Here is a 16,669-nt window from a genome sequence, read left to right as displayed (position 1 = left end):
GCTCGCTGTACTGCATCTCGCCACGCTCATTATATATTCTAATTTGGACCTGGCAATAATAATCATCAGCTGCAGAGACGAGAAACTTTTGTTGTTTTCGAGAGAAAACCTTTGAGGATAATCTGTTCCGATTTTGAGGTCAAAAGTAGGTTTAGGTTCTATGATCCAATTTTGTCTGATTTCTTTGGATTTACATGCATATAAATTAATGTGTTAGAAAAACAAAAAAAAATAGAAGCGAATGAAAGTATAAAATAATGCCATGTACTTCTGAATTTGGGACACTTATAAGATTATAAAAAGCCATTAGATAAACGAAATGCTAAAAAATGAAAGCGTAAGCGTAGTGAACTGAGAATATGTCAAATCAATGAAAACAAAAAAGATATACATTAATAATTTTATTACAATAACGACAAAAATATAATTCATAAAAATCACGATTTCAATTTTCAATTGATTTCGTGTAGAAGTATGCACACTGCGTACGTAGAAATCGACGGCCCATTCAGAAAAAAAAAAAATATTTCACGTTATAACAATTTCATCACTACAACATATCATCCCACAAAATCATCATTAATCTACTAATATATATATATTTTTTTAAAAAACGCTGAAGCCCGGAAGTGTATAAGAAGTTCGAAAAACAACAAGGAATCGTACAAGGATTGCGTTTCTGTCCGTGGAATGAAAAAAAGCAGTAAAAACATTCACTTTTTTTTAGTTTTCATGATAAAAGCGCGAGAAAGCTCCTTACCTCGCGCCTCCATTTATTATAATATATATATATATAATCATTATATTTAAATGTTAAAAGTAATAATAATAATAATAATAATAATAATAATAATAAATCGTGCGGCTTGCAAGGCGCAGCGCTGCAAAATTCTACCGTGCACACACTGGTTGACAGTCGCATGGAACAAGCTTGAAAAAAGAAGACGCCAAGTGTGTTTGGTCTCGTTCTTGTTTCAAGCGTTCGCGAGTGTCGATAAATTTACAAATTCATTCGCGCGATTCAACGCTCTGCTACCGCAGTCCCGAGGGAAGGGAGGCAAGAGGAAATCGCTCATTGTTTATCAAATTTTACATCATTATCCACTTTGCTGTGCTGCTTCATTTTGTCCGCGCGAGGAATGACTGTTGCGGTAAAAACGAATATCCTTAAAAAACGTAGGTGAGGTGCACTTTTTTCCTGTCTCCGTTCTTCGCTTCCTTTTATCTTGCTGATGCTGCTATTTTTCTTTTGCTTTGTTTGGTGTCGCTTCTTCTCATCAATCGTCCAGAATATCGTCGTCCAAATTCACGTCCTAAAAGAAGAAGGTATAGAGCATGACAATTATATTGTTGTTTGTGAAAGCTTTAAGTGGAGTTTGTTAATCTGTTGTTCAAGCAAGCAGTTGTTTGAGGTTTCTCTTTGTCCTGTTTTAAAAATATTTGTGCAGGGAGTACTGAGTGTCAATGATGATGTACGATGCTTCAAAAAATACTTGTTTGTAATGAAATATTTGTAAAATAATTATAGATTTACTAGTAAGTAGAATATAGTTTAGAAAACGAGCTTGAAATTTTGCTGTATTTCTTGATTTATTACAAAAATAAATGTGAAATGTTTTACACAACATAAAGAGTTATAAGTAAATCCCACATATATTCTTAATTAATAAACTCGCATCCCTATTTATTTATTAAATTCAAATTATAACGAGCAGAAATATTTTTGGAATGCAGCAAGCAAACAAAAAAAAAAAAAGAAAACGCCGAGTTTCACTAGGACAGTATCTACGGTGTCGTTGTTTTTTGCTTTCTACTTTTTTCATCGCTGTTTACGTTGCATTAGTCAAGCTATATTTTGTTTGTGCAGTTGTTTCCATAACAATACGCTCCGGGCGGACTTTTCGAAATCCGTCAGCTCGGCCTTTTCGTGATCTCGCTTTACTCTATTTTCCAAACGTTTTCGCTATATCCCGCTTTAACGCGTGCACTCGTTGATGCCGATGAGACTATGTCGTATACGCGCAACTTTTACTCACACGAAAATTATTCAAACTTACAAATTTATTAACTTTTGCCTGCATTTTTACGCGGTTAAAATCACAAACTCGGAACGCAGAAAGCATAATAAATCTCTCTCTTTATTACATGCTTGAAAAAAGACGACATTTTTTACTACTCGTTTTCGGTCACACGACAAGAGAAGTCATTGTGTTCGCCTTCGGAACTCGACGCTCGAAATTTTTAACATTTTATTTGTGCCCGCGACGTTGGGCAAAGTACTGTCGTAAAACACAGTGTACGAGTCAAGTACCTGAAATCCCTAGACTGAGAGGCTGGTCTGTTTTGGTAATGCAATACCCTTCTAGAGTTACGCACGTCTCTCTGTATTTCCGAGCGCAGAAAGGGAGTGTATACTATATACATATACTGCACTCGAGCCCATCGGCCAATTAATTCACCTTTTTTCGTAAGTCTTCGAGCTTCTCGATAATCTAACGTAGAAAATCTGTTTTTGCGTTATTTTTTTCAAATTGTTAGAACTAACTAGTCGATAAATGTCGAAATAAAGAATGTAAAGCCACAAAAAATTAATGTTCTAGGTAAATTTATCGCGGCCTACTTTTTTCTTAATTGTCGCGTTTAACGGCACTGCAGCTGCGAAAAGACATTGATAAAGCAGAGTTGATATAAGAAAAAAGAGATCGTATGCATGTACTGCGCAGGAAAAGGACAGAATTCCAAAGTTCGCGTATTAATATACCCTCAGCGCGTTGTTATTTTGGAGCAAGTGGCGAACATGTGGCACAATCTGATGCACGATCTCGTATGATACCCCATAAGTGTGATTCATAGCTTGGTAATGACTCTAAAGAAGATATGAGAAATGCATGTGCATAAATTTCACGAAATAAATGTCTATTTTTTCAAAATTCATAAAAATCTTGGTTTCGGAAACTATTGTTTAAACTTAAATACACTATTGGTGTAGATAGGACATACAAAATCTAATTGCAGATTACAACTCATAAAAGTACAAAAGCTCGCAAAATTGCAAGAAAATCAAGAGAGAGCAAGAGAGTAAAGTCGGAAAGAGAGCCTTGCTTGCAATTAGCTCATGAGAGAGCGAAGTTGCTGCTGCTGCGTGTTTTGACGGCTCTCGTTACGCGCGCAACAATCGGGTAATGGTCGTTTTAATGTGTTCTCTCTCTCTCTCTCTCTCTCTCTCTCTCTCTCTCTCTCTCTCTCTCTCTCTCGTTCTCTCGGCTTCTTGCTTTACAGCGCTCCGGACTTGGAGTCGTGCGTTAACTACGGTGTGTGTAATACGAAGGGGCGCAGGACTCGTTGTTCGACTTACGATTGTAGGCCTCAGCCTCTTCATGGCACCTGCGGAAGTGCGTGAACAAAAGCCAGCATGCGCAGATGAAAATAAAGATTTTAACGCGGGGTAGAATATTTTCGTGAGGATGGCATTTATGATATTTTGATGCTGTTTGCGTACTTCGACATGAAATTTTTTCATTATTAAATCATAGTTCTTGTGTTCAACTATAAATAATTAATAATTTATGGTTCTCCATCAGAAACAAACAAGCAAAAATCAGATTAAAAATACGTCTGCAAGATGTCTTAGATAGTTGCTTAATCACAGAACAAATAAAGCAATAAAGGATCTCTTCAACTTACACTCGTGTCGATGTTATCATCTATGTCGAGGTCAAGGTCCAGGTCTTCGTCGTCGACGGTGAGGGGTCTGGACGTGCTCGACGTATTGTGCGCACCAGCTGGTTTGGCCGGGGCAGCCGTTGGCGCAATCGGTGCTTGCATCGACTTGTTAATGTCGACGTCCATCAGTCTCTGCGTTACCGTCGCTACATCGTCTCCGACGGGTTTGCGTTCTTTCAACTCATCCGGCGGCTGACTGGTCGACGTTCCTTGGGCAGCCAGCATTTCCTCTCTTGCATTTCTCTGGATTTTAGGCTGAAATTTCAAATATAATGGTTGTTACATTATTTAATATTACGTGTAAGATTCATAATTAAGCAAAATAAGCTCAAGCATAATTATCAATAAAAAAATAGTACATTACGATACGTGTGACTTAAATGGTTCTTTTTTACACGGCGCTTAGCGCCGTGTAAAACTGAACCATTTAAGTCAAGAGTATCGTATAAAATTTTATAGCACAGACTGCTAAAATCCGCAAGTCTCGCCGATTCGCACTATCGCGCACGAGCGTAGCGAGTGTGATAAACAAGGTTCAAAAAAGGACTACTTTAGTCACAGATAGGCGTGACTTAACAGCGGATTTTAGCCACACTGTGCTATAAAAGGATTTAATAGCTTGGAATACATGTCACACTGATTATCAACAGGTATCGTCGATCGCATTAAAATTACTCATGCACCATTACAGCGTTAAATTCGCGCGAACACACGACGAAACACGCGTAACATTAGATCGGTGCCGAAAGCCTCGAATAATAATCGCGCCAATCGATTTTTCGCTGCATACAAAAAGGCGATCTCCATTTCCATTTTAACGATCGGGTCGCGTCGTTTGAAGAGGAAGAAGAACAATCGAAGTGGAAGGAGCGAGCAAAGGTGTTATTGTTATTAAATTTATTGGTCTCTGCCGAGGCCCCGATTGGCTCGCGACTAATGGATTAGCCTCGGCGTGAAGATTTGCGCAATATAAATAAAATATCGGTTCGCGCCGCTTGCGGTTGCGCAATCATCATAAAAACTGGGCCGACGTGCCTACGGCTCTTGTTCCGGCAGGAGGAGGAACTTGGGGGACGTTGTACACGCGTGCGCACGAGAAACTGTTGATGACTTGTGAACGAAGTAGGTGTGCGTGATTCTATCATATTTGCGGAACTGCTAAGTTTATTTTTTGTTTCAATATTATGTAATTAATTCATTTTTGAATTTAAGTTGTTATGCATAAAAATACTTAACTTTATAGAAAAATACATGGTTGAAAAAGAGATCTTATACGTCACTTTAAATGTTCAAAACTATTAAGTCGATTCCCTTACCGTAATATTGCGATATTCGTGCGCCGGAATTTTCTTCTTATACTCCTCTCTCATGTGCTTCTCGATCTCGAGCGATTCCCTGTAACCAGGGAAGAGGTTTTCATACTGCTCAGGATCCGCCAGACTCTGTCCGGCTTTTTCACTGACAGCCGAAAGTTTCTCCTTCCAAAGCTTGACGATCGGTGAGATTTTGCTGGGCGCATAGGTTCGTGCGAAGAACGCAGCCTCGGGTATCCGATCGGTCTTGATAAGGATGTCCAGGCACTTGTCGACGTCGCCGAGCAAGAAGTACGACAGGAAGGAGATGTTATTCTTACCCGATTCATCACAGCTTACGGCTGATAGGCAAATGCAGATTTAGTATGTTTTTTAATGAAGAGCAACGCAGGGAGAAATAAAAGGTTTCTTTACCTAGTTTTTCAACCATCTCGGCATCACCAGTGCTTGTAGCTAGGAGGAGAAGACCGGCAGCGTCTTCGGCTTTGTGTAGGCACTCCTGGACCAAATCAAGTTCTCCCTGTTGCGTAGCCAGTGAAGCCAGCTGGCGCCACTTTTGTTGGCTGTTGGCTTCCTTGGCCAATTCGTGCGCTGTTTCTAGATCTTCCAGTGATAGAGCCAACTCGAATCTGTGCTCTGGGTCTGTTGATACCGCGAGAGCTTGCTTTTTGAAACCCTAAAGTATACAAGCATAACCTTAGTATATTCAACAAAAGATTACTGTAAGTAGTTAATTAATTAATTAGTTCATACCTGTTTTTCTAAGAAGTGGGCAACTCTAGTACGATGCTCTTTTGGAACAGTTGGCAGCACCTTGTTTGCAGTGTCAAAGTCTTTTCGCATAACTGCAGTTTGATATTCTAATACAGATAATAGTAGCGAGTAGGAAACGACCGACAATTCCTTGTCGCACAAGTACAACCTATTGTCTTTCGGAACATAACCGAGCAAGTACATCGGTCTGTCTAAGTGCGAAATGGTCACGACTTCTCCACCCACGAAGTAATTTACTCTGTTAACACTGTTCGTGTAGATGAAACAGTCACCGACCCAAAGACCGGTTTTAACAACTTCGCTCATCTCAGCAACCATCTGTAGAAATCATGTATTAGTGTTATTGGTAAAATTATGCTTGAAATTTCTGAGCTTTTCTTCCACAAAAACTAGTATAAATACCTCGAAAGCATCTTCAATGTCTTCAGCATTCTCAGGAGCATTTTGGACGGCTTCGGCGCGGTACTTAAGAATAAAATATTGGTCAGCTGTGGCAAGTGCAACGAGCGAGGCATTTTCCGCCCAGTAAACATGGGTAGGTTGGATGTCAATGCGTCGCACCAGCTTTAACGTATCCCAATCGTAGAAGGAGAGTCCCGAGCTAGAGTAAATACCGAGGAGGTATCCACCGAAAATACCTAGAAAGAAGACGATCAGTTAGGAACTAGAATCAAAATATGGCATTGAAATTACATGGATAATAAACGCTTACTATCAGCTCCAAAGTCCGGCTTAAAGCTCTTCTTTTCTTTGAAGTTTTTGAATACTTTAACAGTGGTGGAACTCTCCCTCACCGCATACTGACTGGAATCAGCTGCCCACACAAATTCAAATGCCTGACCAAAGGCTTTATTTCTGAGTGCCATCGACGTGTAAATGATGTATTCTCCGTCACCGCAAACCACCAAGAACCTTCCGTTCGGATTGTGTTGGATGGTCTGTGGGTAAATCTCACAAGCGCCCATGTCCTTTACGACTAACGGTAATTTCTCACCGTCCTGTGCCTCTTCTCCAAGGGCTTTGAGATTCACCTGTTGAATTTCGCTGTGCTTGGCCCAGACGATCTTACCACCTAAAATATTCGTTTATTCATTATTTTCATTCATCCAATACTATGTGAGAAAATATATTAACAATAAAAAATACCTGAAGAGTCCATCGAAACAGCGGGTTCTTCACGACCGACTTTTACAAGTACGCTACCCTCATCATAACCGATGGCGACATTGTTTGAACCCTTCATGCATGCAATAGTCCAGACTCTTTCGAAACCATAATTCAACGGTGACTCGAGTCTGTAAGTACCCGCGTGCCAGATCCTTACAGTGTCATCCTCAGAACCAGTCAACACTATGGGTAACTCTGGATGGAAGCAAACAGCCGTGATGTTTTGTGTGTGGCCTTCTAGGGTTTGTACACAGGTCTTGTTCTGGTAGTCCCAGATTTTGACGTAACGATCGTCGGCACCAGAAATCAGGTAGGGCTTTTCACCTCCGTGATAATAGTCCACGCAGTTAACGCCCTTTTCGTGACCCTCAAGGGTAAAGTTGGCTGTGGAGGAGCCTAGCTGCCAGACCTTGACTGTTCTGTCGAGAGAGGCACTGGCAAAGGTGTTATTGTCTTTGGGGTTGAATACTATCTGCATGACGTAGTGAGTATGGCCTTCAAAGACCTGCTGGCAGAGCCAGGATTTTTCCCAATTCCATAGTTTTATCAGCATGTCATCTGGAAATCATTATTAACATAAGTTTTAGCATAAAATTGAATTAAATAATAATTTTCGGATGAGAGTCTATTGTTACTAAATATTTTATTAAAACCTTGCATTGTATTTCAAAGTTAAAAAAAAGAAATATTAACAAAAATGGTATACATACCACTGCTAGTAAGTATAAAGGGCTGTGTAGGATGAACTGCAATACATCTGACATAGTCACTGTGTGCCTCAAAGGAATGAACACGCTCCAGAGTGTTGTAATTGAATACTCTGATCTGCATGTCATCCGAACCAGTAACCACCCAATTCTTTCTTGGAACGAACTTGGCAGACCTTACAGGCAGGTCGCAGACCTCGAAGGTTTTCACCAATGTCTGAGACTCGTGGTTCCAAATGTTGACGTTGCCCTGGTACAGCGAGCAGAGCATCCATGGCTCCGTTGGGTGGAGGTCGACACATTTCACTCTGTCTGACCTAGCTGTCAGCTTACGTTTGATATCCAATCTCAGCGGCTGGAAAGACACCAGAAAACCAGATTAAAAAACAATTCAGCCTCAATCTCCCCTCACTATCACAACAATCGCGCGACTAGCAAGTAACCACGTTTCACAGAACATAACCCAACAACCACCTCAAATCAAGCCACATCAAAACAAACCATTTCTGTATAAATATCCCGTCAACTCTCCCAATAGTTAAAAGCTCGCGTTGATAAAACCGTTCGGTCGTTCTTTCTACTCGGTACAGTGCTTCGCGCAAAGAACAACCGAAAAATGGGAAGCAGAAGGTAGGCAGAAGTCTGTTGACATGTCGGGCGCGATTGTCATCACCGTCAGTGGGTGAGTAAACGCAATAGGCCGACTGTTGCGTGGACTCGAGACTCCGGAGCGCAAGTATAAACGTACCATGTTGTCCAGGAGTCCGTGATGACGTGCACGCTCTCGAGTCCTGCAGCTGGTTATCTCGTTGTCCCGGATCGGCCGTAAGGAAATTCACTGCAAACGCGCCGGACACAAACAAGGAGCCGCTACTGCTGCCATCCGCAAGGGAAAAAGCTGGACGTGAGTGCGGTAGAAAGAGAGATATGCAGTGGAGACGTGGCGGCTGATCGTGTGGGAGGGGTGGGGGAACATGTGATATATATGGATGATGCAAACTTGCCGCGGGCTTTTTTCGACCTGGTTTCGAGATTTTTTTCAGGCGTTTTTGGCGATTGTAAATTATCGATTTATTTTTGTTTTCGAGGGTTTAAAGAAGCTTTATTCCGCTTTCAGAATATAGGTATTTTTTGTGGGTAAAAAAATCTATATTTTATTCGCACTGCATAATTATAAAGAGACTGTCTCGGCGCACGTCAGCGCGTACGCGAAATAAATATTTCGAAAAGAAGTAGAGGTTAGGTTTTATTATTTTGACTTGTGTGGACAGAGAGTGATTATTGCAGTAGCACAATGGTAGTTGTGCGGACACTTTTATACATACACCGTGACTTATGTTCATATATCTTCACTTAAGCAATTGTGTGATATTAGTTCGATTTGGTGTAATACAACTTCGAAGACCAAAAGTTTAAATCAGCATTTACTATATTTCAGACTTTCTTTAGTATACCGGGCAATGAAGAGCACTTTTGAATCTACTTAAAACATGCAGCTTCTCTACCATGTATACATGACATGTATACATTTTTTTATGTTTCACTGTATATCTGTATATATTATACAATTTAGAAATTTTTTAAACACGGTCTATGTATAAAAGTGTTCGCACAACTATAATTGTGCTAAAGCAATAATCACTCTGTCCCCACAAGTCAAATATATGTTATAGCGTACGCGAAACATTTTGCGGAAAATTATTTTCCGGTGTAGCGTATGCGAAATATTTATTTCGCGTACGCGCTGACGTGCGCCGAGACAGTCTCAATTATCAATTAACAGTTATGATTACTTTGCAATTTGATACGAATCGAATCACTATTCGTGACATGTTGATTTAAACATTCTTTTTTAAAAAGCATCAACACTAGTAGCAAATTTAAATATTTATTCTAGGGATATTGAAGCCTGAACCATAAATATTCCCTAGCCATGAACTCACTTCTAGAAAATTTCATGCTACATGAGTGGGAGAAATGGCATCAGTGGGCGGCCTAGCTTTACCCTAACCTAACCTTAAAATGCCTTGGTGACAAGTCGCGTATATATTAAAGAAGCTGGTTCAGTTTGTTGTGTTTTAAACAACTGAGAATATCGATACGAATGCTTAAAAAATTGTTAATAAAAAAAGTCGGCTTGTGACATTATTGTGCCAATAAATGTAAGTAGTTTCATGTATACCCTCAAGGTCTTTTTCAGCAAAAGCTTTTACAGTGTTTGGGTTTGTTTTAGAGTTTAGTTACTAATATTTTTTGGTGTTCTGAGAATAATGTAAGTGTTTGGAGCTAGAAAATGAAAGTTAGAGTGCTAATTCACTGTCTTACAAATAACCAATATTTTGATTTGCAATCTCCAAGAGACTCCTGAAAAACAAAACATTTACGGTTATACTATTAGAACTGTAAATATAATCTTGAATTTACAATTTTTTGAAGCAAACGCATTTAATTATTTACCACTACACATGCCTTTCTAATAGAATACCTAAACCATTTCAGTGTGCAAAGATGTCGGGGGAAGAAGGCAGCAGACCTATATCCAACGTATCTGCGGAGAGTGTGGGGCAACCTGTGACAAGTACATCACAAGGAACAAGTAATAATGCAGAAGGAAAGACTACTCCACGACCGGAACAGGACAGCAGACAAAATAACCTGCTCAGGATTCAACAGCGCAAGCAGCAAATGTTTAACTTGCCTCAAGTGAAAAAACTGTTAAAACTTGCAAATTACAGTGCTTGTCAAGTCGATGAATGCAAGTGCAATGGCTGGAAAAATACACAGACAGTTGCAAAGTCTCCAAAGAATGAGGCACAGCCAATTGCAACATTCAGTGATCCTTGTAGAAGCTGTGATCACATTTTAGAAAATCACATTTCTCATCTGGTTTCACAATCAGATGAAATGATAAACAAGTTATTAGGGATGGTTGTTGATGTAGATAACATATTCATGGGAATGCACAGGGAAGAGGATCCAGATACAAAAAGAGTGTATTATTTTTTATTCAAACTTTTAAGAAAGAGTATTTTGTCGATGACAAAGCCAGCTATAGAAGGACCACTAGGTCAGCCACCATTTGAAAAGCCAAGTATATCAAAGGCAATTGCAAACTTTGTAGTTTATAAGTTTGGTCATTTATCGCAACGTGATTGGCAATCAATGTACGACTTGGCGAAAAATTTTTTGCACTGCTTAAACCATTGGAATTTTGAGACTCCTAGTGCCAGAAAGACAGCTGTTAATGCAGATGAAGCGCCAGCTTATAAGATTAATTACACAAGGTGGCTTGTGTTTTGTCATGTACCTGCATTTTGCGATTCGCTTCCTCATTTTGACACAACTCTAGTGTTTGGTAGAACTTTACTCCAAGCAGTTTTCAAATCAGTTTGTAAACAGTTGATGGACAAATGCCACAGTGAAAAGGATAGGATGTCAGCTGAGAAACGAGTTCTCGTTTTAAACCATTTTCCAAAGTTTGTATACTTTCTGGTAATCAAATAAGTTTGAAAAAACTACCCATGATGTTATTGAAAAAATTGTAAACGATGTTTCTTGTATGCAGATATTTTCAAAATAGCTTAAAATGTTTAATCATATTTTCAATAATATTTTTAATTTTTGAAACAAATTTTTTCACTTTGTTTTTATTTTGCAATTATTAATTAATGCAACTAATTTTTCAGATTCCTTTCAATGTTAGAAATCGAAATCTATTCGGAAAACTCTCCAATATGGGATCCAGAATTTAAGCAGGTTCTTCCATCCCACTTGCAAATGTCAGTAGAATCCAAAGCAAATCTGAATCGCAGAACAGTTGGAGAGTTTGAGAAAGTGACAGTAGCACCCAACGATAAGGATAACTTTACGACAATTAACCTCAGTCCAGGCATGAAGAAGCTTCAAGGTAAAAGGTCACATTCAGAAATCAGGCCAGACGCAAAGAAAAGAAAGACTGAGGAAGTTTTTGAGGACTTGTCAGAGGAAACCGTAATGAAGATCATAGCAACTATTAAGGATCCGAACTACATGTTTGGACTGGACGCTATTTTCCCACCAAACGCACCCAGAGATGAGACTCCAAAATTAGAGGAGAGCCGTAAAATCATAGAGTTTCACATAGTCGGTAATAGTTTGACACAACCTGTCTCTAAACAAACTATGCTGTGGCTCATTGGACTTCACAACGTGTTTAGTCATCAACTAACAAGAATGCCTATGGAATACATTTCACAATTAGTTTTTGATCCGTAAGTATCTCTTACAATTTAATCGCCTGTTTTAGAAATGTAAACTTCTATCTAAATTTGTTCTTTTTTGTAGGAAGCACAAAACTCTAGCGCTAATAAAAGACGGCAGACCCATCGGTGGAATCTGTTTCCGAATGTTCGCAAGCCAAGGGTTCACCGAAATTGTATTTTGCGCCATGACGTCCGAACAGCAAGTTAAAGGCTACGGCACCCATCTAATGAACATGCTCAAGGATTATCACATCAAACATAATATACTTCATTTCCTCACGTTTGCCGATGAATTCGCTATTGGCTATTTTAAAAAGCAGGGATTCAGCAAAGATATCAAATTGCCACGTACTACTTTCCAGGTGTGCATGCCGCTTGGTTGTTGATTAATCAACAAGTAATAGTAAAAATAACAAACTAATTATTATTGAAAAATTCGTTTCAGGGCTACATCAAGGATTACGAAGGGGCAATGCTTATGCACTGTGAGCTCAACGCAAAAATCGTCTACACCGAGTTCACAACTGTAGTCCGAAAGCAAAAGGAGATCGTAAAGCAACTTATTTACCAGCGTCAGCAGGAAATACAAAAGATTCACCCGGGACTGACTTGCTTCAAGGAGGGTGTACGCGGCATACCCGTCGAATCTATACCAGGTATTCGAGAGACTGGGTGGAAAAATTATGCGCAGACGAGAACAAGGGGTGTCGCCAAAGGTTCACAAGGTCCAGAGCCTATGGAGGCTTGTTTGGATATAAATGACTCACTTTACAATGCGCTTAAGAGCGTTTTAACGTCCATTAAGAATCACAGCGCTGCTTGGCCGTTCTTGAAGCCTGTCGATAAAAGCGAAGTGCCTGATTATTACGATCACATCAAGTATCCCATGGGTATGTATATTTACTTCTTTACAGAGTTTCATGCAATCGAAAAATGAAATTCAATATATAACTTATATTTTATTTTAGATTTGAAGACGATGACAGATCGGCTGAAGTCGAGGTATTATGTTACACGACGCCTCTTTATTGCTGACATGACGCGAATTTTTACGAATTGCCGACTGTACAATGGCCCTGACACGGAATACTATTCGTGCGCCAACTCTTTAGAGAAGTATTTCCAGACCAAGATGAAGGAAATTGGGCTCTGGGACAAATAGTCGAGAGCAGGTATGCCGCCATCGCTGCCGAGCGACTGCCTGCATCTATCCACGTTCCCCGATGTCTCGCTCTTCGAAGATCTTGCTTCTAGTGATCCACAAGAGTGAAGCTGACACTGTTGTACGTGAAATTTTAATCGGAACAAACGACACCCACCTAATAGGTCTTTTGACGCGAGAAAGGTCTGTCATGTAAAAAGTTGCGGTAAAATATAAGGACATATAGTTTTGGGATAAGTTATATGCGTATTTGAGCGAGGAAGAAAATTTTCATTAGAATTATTGTAAGATTTATGAATTTAAGGATGGGGTAAAGTTCTTAAGGAATGGTACTGTAGAAGAGAAAGGTATGCAAAGCGTTTGTTTCTGCTTTATAGACTGAATCGTTGTAAAAAAAGAAGAAAAAAAGAAACTGATATCTATATAGTTACGCACAAACACTGAAAAAAATATGGCACAAGAAATATAAACGTATTTTACATTTCGAATATGAGCATAGACTTTTATCTTGACTCTCTATTTTCCTGGGAATGTTAAAAAATTTCAATTAGGATTCTGGTAATTCTGCTCTTCAGTCATCTCAGCTTTTAATGTAATTATTCTTTATGTATATATACAGATGATAAACATTTTAGAAAAAAATTACCAGATTCCTATCTCAACTTTGGTAGATAGTCATGAGTGATCGATACCGAGTATCGCAAAAGCCGCTCGTGAAGTGAACGAAAGCCAGAAATCATATTAGAGTATATATCTATATATACTTTGTTTCACAGTCTGATTAATGCCATTAACCAGGCGGTTAATTAAGGAATGTAATACAGAGAGTCGGCGAGCGAACTTAACTGTTCGCGCTCCGGAACGCTGAGCGCTTCTGCTTGACTCCTTCCGAATAAGGCGAGATTTGCTCCCGGAAAAATTCTGACTGATCCACAAGTGTAACTTTCTTTCCTTGGATCACTCGGGATCATGGGCTGAATTTAAAGAGCTTAGGGATTGGCGAATGATTGTTTTTACTTTTAATTATAATTATAATTGGATCGACTATGTTTACAAATATAAAGTAGTAATGTATTTGTAAAATTCAACGTTTATACTTGCAAATATGTTGACCAAAAAGTGAATATGTTTTTTTTTAATGTGTATATACTTAGATTTTATGATAATTGAGTTGAAATTTGTGCACTTTTGAATTATAACTGTAGTCGTGATGAATTGTAAGAAACGTTATACAATGTTTATGATAGAAGTTGCGTTTTAGCAATTCTACAAAATTGGCAATAAAAATGTCTCTTTATTGTAATTTAAATATTCAGTCTTGAATAGTAAATTATTTAGAAAAGTTAAAACTACTTGCAAAAGTCATGTTTTTCGAATAATACGAATAAGTTAACAAGATAAAAATTAAGAATATCTCATTGAAAATAAACTCGATGATATGTTTTGAATGACAATTCTTACAAGAAGAATAATAATCATGGTTACAGACAATTCGTAACTATATTGACGGATGATTATATTTTCTGTTCAGTATTTTACGAGAATATTTAAATACTAGCTTTTACTGTATTGTACTCTTGAATGAATATTAATAAAATATAACTAATTTATATTTTCTATGATTGAGGATTGATGAAAACTATTGTGCAAGTAATTTTTATTATTGCAGTGACACTGCGTTTTGAAATTCAGTATTTTGTTTAGCTCGGTTGTCTGAGAAAATCATAATCGGAATAATTAATTTTAGAATGATGATTTTTCCGTTGTAAATACATCAATAAAATAAATTAATAAAAACGTTTGAATAAAAGACTATGCACAAATATATATGTATATGATTATTTTAACACTAATGATAATAGGTGTATAAAGTATCCTAATACAATTGAAAATGTACGGATGAATCTGAAAAATAGGCTTGTTTTTATAACTAACGTTATGATTTCTTTGAGAAATGGATTTTTAATAAGGGCTTTAACTGCAATGTTATAGTCATAACAATATACTACTTACAAAACTGTTAAAATTATAGACAATTTTTGGTTTCATTGTGTACCGTATGTAATATCGAAAGCAATAAGAGTTTTATAAAAATAAATCTCCTTAATTGCACTGATTGCATATTCATAGTGTTGTATCCTGATACACACTAATTACCTGCAATTAGATACCAGCATGGATTAATTGTTCGTATCTAGGCACGAAGATTCAAACATTGTCTCATAACTTTTCATCATTTATACTTCTTCGACTTTACAGCTGGAACAATTACGGAGCGTTTCAAATTATAACAAAGAAACCACAGTTCCAGATAAGTATCGCTACAAAAAAGGACAAAAAGAAAGTCATGTAAATGTGTTTTTGATACCATTCTAATCAAAATCATCTATGCGATCCAGATGATGATTAAATTCCATAATTTCTTCATTATTCGCTTGGACGTAAACGGTAAACTTATGCTCCAGACAATCCGAACAAAGCAGATAAACGCACTCAGCTAAAAATGAAAAAGGGAAGAATGCGCGTTCTTATTCACAATACACGAACTTCCTTTTTTGTCTTCGAAAGTTATTTTTGCCTTGTGTTTTTAAGGAGTTGATCCACTTCGCTTATCGCACAAAAATTACAGCTTTACTCTATAACTTGTGTTTATGAAGTATACCAAGTTGCAGTTGAACTTATTTAAAATCCATTTCGCGACGAGACTGCAGGAGTAGTTTATTTATAGAGGAAGTTGTAGGTGGGAGTAAAAACGGGCCTAATTTTTCAGATACATCGATACTTCGTTAATCGTCTGAGGACCTTTTTGTCCGGCAATTACGAATTAGCTCGATTGCGGTAGATCGATTTGTCCATGAGATACTTTTGCTTCGATCTTTATCCATTTATATATGTATATAATTGTAGTAGGTTTGTTTGTCAACGATTATTATTGCACTTATTGATAGATTCAAACTACTGCGTTAATATTAAAATTAAAACGGCCAAATCGATAAAATTCAATAATTGTTGATCATCGAAATCGATCCAAAACTGATTATCCCCTAATAGTCTCAGCCGCAAAAGTCCTACTGCACTCGCTTTTAGAGACCCGGCATACGTAAAAATAGTATTCAGCGCCTTGTCCGGTGTAGGTATACATATACGCACAGCCTTCGCCAAGATCCTTATACGCGCGGATATTGTAGTTTCGTCGCGGCGCTGATGACACGTTCGGGCGAACGTTTCCGTGCGCAAAGTGCAAACGGCGACGGGACGAGGATTTGGGTCAAGATTAAGGACGCTTAGCTGCGATGGGTTTATGGTGAACGAAGGTGGAGAGAATATCGGTTACGAGAGGGACGTAATTTTGGGGACAAAAAGCTTAAGTGACGTGTAACGAGTTTTTTGTTTGTGTTTGTTATCTTGACTTCTATTCGAATTTTACTGATGACCGGTCGTAATGTCAAGGGTACTTATTGTAGGTATGAAATTATCTCGATATTTACTTTTTGGTAATTACAAAATTTACTTTACTCGAAAAAGAATAATTGAATCGAGTAGAAGAATGCAGAGGTATTGCATTCAGTAAAACTTAAATGC

At 38.2% G+C, this 16,669-nt stretch overlaps 2 protein-coding genes across 7 annotated transcripts; one reads left to right on the top strand and one right to left on the bottom strand.

Annotated features, from left to right (window-relative positions):
* Positions 1-386: 386 nt before the first annotated feature.
* LOC100119180 (coatomer subunit beta 2) lies at positions 387-8,634 on the bottom strand. Of its 3 annotated transcripts, XM_031921153.2 has the most exons (11): positions 8,433-8,634; positions 7,688-8,039; positions 6,957-7,535; positions 6,523-6,882; positions 6,213-6,448; positions 5,790-6,128; positions 5,451-5,712; positions 5,040-5,377; positions 3,685-3,978; positions 3,356-3,384; positions 387-1,313 (listed from the first exon to the last, which is right to left on the bottom strand). In XM_031921153.2, the coding sequence occupies exons 1-10, from the start codon at positions 8,433-8,435 to the stop codon at positions 3,376-3,378; spliced, it is 2,772 nt and encodes a 923-aa protein (XP_031777013.1). In that variant the 5' UTR covers positions 8,436-8,634; the 3' UTR covers positions 387-1,313; positions 3,356-3,375. The 3 variants fall into 3 exon arrangements, with proteins under 3 accessions (XP_031777013.1, XP_001603000.2, XP_031777012.1); XM_001602950.6 differs by lacking the exon at positions 3,356-3,384; XM_031921152.1 differs by lacking the exons at positions 3,356-3,384; positions 8,433-8,634 and adding an exon at positions 8,186-8,204.
* Positions 8,498-13,484, top strand: LOC100119143 (histone acetyltransferase KAT2A). 4 transcript variants are annotated; one of them, XM_031921155.2, is made up of 7 exons: positions 9,668-9,846; positions 9,918-10,086; positions 10,184-11,160; positions 11,371-11,934; positions 12,008-12,287; positions 12,371-12,815; positions 12,894-13,087. In XM_031921155.2, the coding sequence occupies exons 3-7, from the start codon at positions 10,193-10,195 to the stop codon at positions 13,085-13,087; spliced, it is 2,451 nt and encodes an 816-aa protein (XP_031777015.1). In that variant the 5' UTR covers positions 9,668-9,846; positions 9,918-10,086; positions 10,184-10,192. The 4 variants fall into 4 exon arrangements, with proteins under 4 accessions (XP_008212302.1, XP_031777015.1, XP_031777016.1 ...); XM_031921156.2 differs by having other exon boundaries at positions 10,165-11,160; XM_008214080.3 differs by lacking the exons at positions 9,668-9,846; positions 9,918-10,086 and adding an exon at positions 8,498-8,588.
* Positions 13,485-16,669: the final 3,185 nt, after the last annotated feature.

The sequence above is a fragment of the Nasonia vitripennis genome, chromosome 1 (genome assembly GCF_009193385.2).
Source record: "Nasonia vitripennis strain AsymCx chromosome 1, Nvit_psr_1.1, whole genome shotgun sequence".
Lineage (NCBI taxonomy): Eukaryota > Metazoa > Arthropoda > Insecta > Hymenoptera > Pteromalidae > Nasonia > Nasonia vitripennis.
The sequence above is the reverse complement of the archived record's forward strand: the minus strand, read 5'-3'. Positions and strand labels throughout refer to the sequence as shown.

Coding starts and splice junctions, on each gene's coding strand:
- LOC100119180 (XM_001602950.6), bottom strand. Junction 6,883..6,956: donor TGTTTCGATGGACTCTTCAG/GTATTTTTTATT, acceptor CGAATATTTTAG/GTGGTAAGATCGTCTGGGCC. Junction 5,713..5,789: donor CCCACTTCTTAGAAAAACAG/GTATGAACTAAT, acceptor TGTATACTTTAG/GGTTTCAAAAAGCAAGCTCT.
- LOC100119143 (XM_031921154.2), top strand. CDS start 10,193: ATGTCGGGGGAAGAAGGCAGCAGACCTATATCCAACGTATCTGCGGAG. Junction 11,161..11,370: donor GTTTTAAACCATTTTCCAAA/GTTTGTATACTT, acceptor CTAATTTTTCAG/ATTCCTTTCAATGTTAGAAA. Junction 11,935..12,007: donor TCACAATTAGTTTTTGATCC/GTAAGTATCTCT, acceptor TCTTTTTTGTAG/GAAGCACAAAACTCTAGCGC.